Source organism: Rosa rugosa, chromosome 2 (genome assembly GCF_958449725.1).
Source record: "Rosa rugosa chromosome 2, drRosRugo1.1, whole genome shotgun sequence".
NCBI lineage: Eukaryota > Viridiplantae > Streptophyta > Magnoliopsida > Rosales > Rosaceae > Rosa > Rosa rugosa.
Window position 1 is genome coordinate 36,396,858 of NC_084821.1, and position 4,552 is coordinate 36,401,409.

At 41.3% G+C, this 4,552-nt stretch overlaps 1 protein-coding gene across 1 annotated transcript; it reads right to left on the reverse strand.

Moving 5' to 3' along the window:
• Nucleotides 1-479: 479 nt before the first annotated feature.
• Nucleotides 480-1,028, reverse strand: LOC133730694 (uncharacterized). Its single transcript, XM_062158240.1, has one exon. The coding sequence runs from the start codon at nt 1,026-1,028 to the stop codon at nt 480-482; it is 549 nt and encodes a 182-aa protein (XP_062014224.1).
• Nucleotides 1,029-4,552: the final 3,524 nt, after the last annotated feature.

Consider the following 4,552-nt stretch of genomic DNA (forward strand, 5'->3'; position numbering starts at 1 on the left):
TTTTTGTCGTGTTTGTGCTTTGGGTTGGTGGTGGTTTGGTTTGCTTTGGGTCAACCCGTTCCAAAGCTTTGCACACACGGGGCTGCTTAATCACCATTTCGGCCGAATCCACTTCAACCGAGTTCGTTTAAGTCCACTCCAAACCTGTCGACCGCATTAACGACCTGATTCTTGTAATACGTACCCTTTGACGCTGCCCTCTTTTGAGCTTCCTCCCTTAAGATGGCATCATACCGATCGATTCTTGTCTCGAGCTCGAATAAATCATTGAAGGTAACACCTTCAAAATGTTCTCTGAATTTGAATCTCAAACCAGTTACCGCCATATCTACGAACTCTGATTCAGGCAGTCTTACTCGACATCGTGCTCTAGCTAATTTGAAGCGGCTTAAGTATTCTTGTGCAGTGTCATGACTCATCTGCGACGTCTTGGCTAGGTCAGTCAGCCTAATCTCTTGTTAATATTGGTCATGGAAAGCTCATTCCATTTCTCTCCAACTATTCACTGAGTTGGGTGGGAGATTGATGAACCAAGTGAAGACTGGTCCCGTGAGGGAATGGACGAATAACCTTAGCTTGTTGTCGTCAGAGCTAGCTTCTCCGTACTGGGCCGTGAAACGGCCAATGTGTTCTACAGTGCATTGATATGCATCTCCAGAGAACAATGTGAATGAGGGAATGCGATATCCTGCTGGGTACGAGGTGGTATCGATATATGCAGGATACAGTTTAGCATAACTTGGTCTTTCCACCCGTCTCGGTAAGACTCCCATAAGATCTTCAACCAAATTTTGAAACTCATTGAGCCGAACCGGTCGGTCTTGACCTCCTCCTTGATGATTGTTCTGCTGATGTTTTTGAACCACATTGTTGTTTACTTGGTTCGGCTGAGGGATAAATCCTTGGTCGAATCCCATTTCGAGTGGCATGCCATAAAGTGGATACGACATCCTTGACTGCTGTTGCATATTTGGCATCCTTGGCTTCTGTTGCATATTTGGCATCCTTGGTTGCTGTTGCATATTCATCTGGTTTGTAGCAGCTATGTTGACTTGGTTGGGTTGAATTTAAGCCTGCATGTTATGCTGGTGTCCCACGATTTCATGCGCTCCATTATTCCCGTTAGCCAACAATTGTTGGTAGATGAGGAGCAGGGTGTTATTAAGATTTCCCATTTGGGTACTAGTATTGTTGTTGATGTTTGCTACCAAATCTCGACCGAAACCATCTACTGAGAGTCTTAACTCATGGACAGTACTCTTGGACTCGTCGGCCATCATTCGAGCTATCTCATCGGCCGAAGGGTTGAAATTTGGATAAATTCCTCATTGATTTTATCCAGACATTGATGAGTTTTGATGTGAAAGAACCATCTGCTCGGAAGAGATTCCAAACGGTGTCACAGACGTGGATTCAGTCTGAATGCTTGGTACGATCATGGCCAAACTCGGCACTCCTATGGTTGAGGTGTTGGTAACACCTAGGACGGCCTAGGTTGCGGCCATAGTTCCATGACCAGTTGTGACCGTAGACGTGACGGGGGTTGAGGTACGTGGCGGTGTCACGCTAACCGAAGTCCCTGGTCTACTATTCATGTCCGAAGTTGTTCTTGCATACTTTCGCTTCAGACACTCGGCCGAGGTATGGCCGACTTTGTTGCACTTAAGACAAGTATTTCCCCGGTATACTGAGTATGGATTAGAGTGCATCCAAAAATGACGCCTTAGTGTTTTGTGTCCCACTGGGAGTGCCAAAAGATGTTTGCCTCAAAATCGTCTCGGCCGAAATGAGGGCCTAGGGACTTGCGGTCTAGTTGTCCTTCTGGATTGTGCGGGCGTGCCAACTGGCGACCAATTGGCCAAGCGAGGTTTCGATCTGATTTGCACTTGTATCTGACTACTTTCAAGTGATTGTAGGCCGAGGAAGGAACCCTCTCGGCCGTTAGGTTCTAAAGCCTCTGTTGCAAGGACTTCGGTTGGGCTTCAGTCCTGACCGGGATCTTCTATCACGTTCACTTCTTGGGTAAACTCAAAGGTTCGGGTGACAAGCGAGAGATCTATCGAGTGAAGGTACTCGCAAATCACGGTGAAGACGAAGGTGAAGTGGAATCGGTTGTCAAAGCGTTGTGAGATGATATGTGTGTGAACAGAAAATCGCATCGATCCAATCCAAACTGGCTGAAAGAGATCAATGGACGATAATTCTACGTTACGAACTACTCTTAAGTGCGAAAAGTAAAGTGTATATAAAGTAAATGAACAAGAAAGTAAAGTGTTTGAACGTAAAGTATTGAATTGAAACTAAAAAAACTAGAACTGAAAACAAGTTGTAAAAGTTGAATTGAAGGCAAAGTACCTATGAGATAGCAAGAGAAAAATTTGTGAGTAAAAGTTGTATATTGATTTGTTTGTGTGGTGCAGGACCCTTTACAATGAGTTACAATGTGCTATATATACAAGTCAAAAACCCTAGCTAACTTGTCCTCCAAGACGTGGAATTTAAGTAGGATTCTCTTTCCTCTTGGGATTGATCCGTCTCATAAAGTTCTGATTTGGCTGATATCTGAAATCTTCATATTTGAAATCATTAATCGACTCGAACTCCTTCCTTGTGAGGATTCCCTTCTTGAATGAACTCTTCGGCCGAAGTTACTACTTGGGTTCGGCTAAACCACTTCTACTCTACCTTATGGCCTATTTGTATAGTTGTTCATGTGAACTCGGGCCATCCAACTTCATGTCTATGCGATCCATTTTCTTCATATTTTGGGTCATGGGACCCAAAATCTAAAACTTCCATCGATGCATTCATCTCAACCATACATCTCAAAAACTTCTAACCTTGGCCGAATAGCCGAACACTACCTTTATTCCAGTTGAACGACTCAATGCCTCTCTGACCAACCCTCAAGTCAATACACATGGGAGTTTGATAAAATCAGGTCCAAACAGACACTTCACCGAATCTTTTCGGGAAAATTTTCCGGGCTTCTCCTAAGCCTCGGTACTTCAAGAAAAGTTTCCTTGACTCAAATTGGATTTTCTCTAAATTCTTAATACTTTAAAATAGCCTCATAGTGCGCGAATACTTTTGTACCTTACGAATACGTAGTCCGATATGTTGTACGACAAAATAAAATAAATAAGAAAAGTATGAGTGTCTACACCATTTGTGGGCCTGTTCTTGGCCTGGCGGTACTTAGGCTTGGGGCTTCACCCTAGGTCCATTAGGTATTCTTTCCTTTAATGTTGCTTTTCTTTTATGTTACTTAGTTTGTTTGCGCTATTTGCGAGCAATAAGTCCCTACAGTAGATGTGTAGTACCTGGTAAAAATTAACATACAAAGCAAACATTAGCCTCCAAATACAGGCTATTCATTGCTAGCACGGTAACCAAAACAAGAAAAACTAAAACAGAGCCATTACTCAGGTTTATTGGACATCATTACAAGTGTGTATTGAAACTTTACATACTGGACATCATTAATGCATATTATTACCACTGAAACTTCACTCTATGACCGTTGGGTTTACACATATTACCTTCCCTTTATCCTTTTCACCTTGGTAGGGTTGCTGGACATACAGTCCAATTCACAAAGATTCTCGAATATTGCATCATAATTAAACATAGGACTATTGGAAACAATTGGAAACAAACACCTTCATTACAGTTAGTATACAAACCCAAAATATGTAACTTGATCCCAAAAGCATATAACCAAATTAAGGAACTAGATTGCAAAACACAAAGCCAATGAACTACCCAAACTATATAGCAATTATTTTGCACTTAATCATATTCATATTTTTCAAAGACAACAACAACTACAAATTCCAACACTAGTTCTAAACATGGAACTCATCCAAATTCATTATCCACCAAAACTAAATTTCTCCTCGTTTCAATGTCTATCTTAAGCAGGTCAATTGCACATAGGGAGATACTGTAAAAGCTTTTCTTTCATTGTTCAAGTGTAAGGTAACAATTTAGGAACTAATGCAATCCCGAACAGAAGCAATTGCTAGAACACAACCTTTATGTCACATTCTTACAAGAAACTGACTCAAAAATTAAACCTTTATGCTTCGTATCCCAAATTAAGCAAGACACAAGCTTCAATAATGCTTAAAATCACAAACCCAACTCACAGAAGAATACCAATTACATGAGTGCAAATAAAAAAAATGATTGAATCAGAAAGAGTAAGGTAAAGAGAGCAAGATTGAACATTTCAATGACAGCAGAGAGAGAAGGAGGAGAAGTTCGATGAGGATCGAATTATCGAATGTTGCGATGTATTTTCGACGGCAAAGAGGAAGGAGGAGAATGAATGTGGAATGTCTGCCTCGCGATGGAGATCAAAGCGAAACCCTATCTGTTTCAATGTAATTTTCAAAAAAAAAAAAAAAAGAGGACAGAATGAGTAGTTCGACAAATTTCATTAAAGTCTCTACTGTTACTACTCCGTGTTTTCCCAAAGCAGCTCCAAAAGCTACAAATTTACAGCTTCCCAAAATCGGCTTTACAGAGAAGCTATTTAGACCAAAAG

Coding starts and splice junctions, on each gene's coding strand:
- LOC133730694 (XM_062158240.1), bottom strand. CDS start 1,028: ATGAATATGCAACAGCAACCAAGGATGCCAAATATGCAACAGAAGCCA.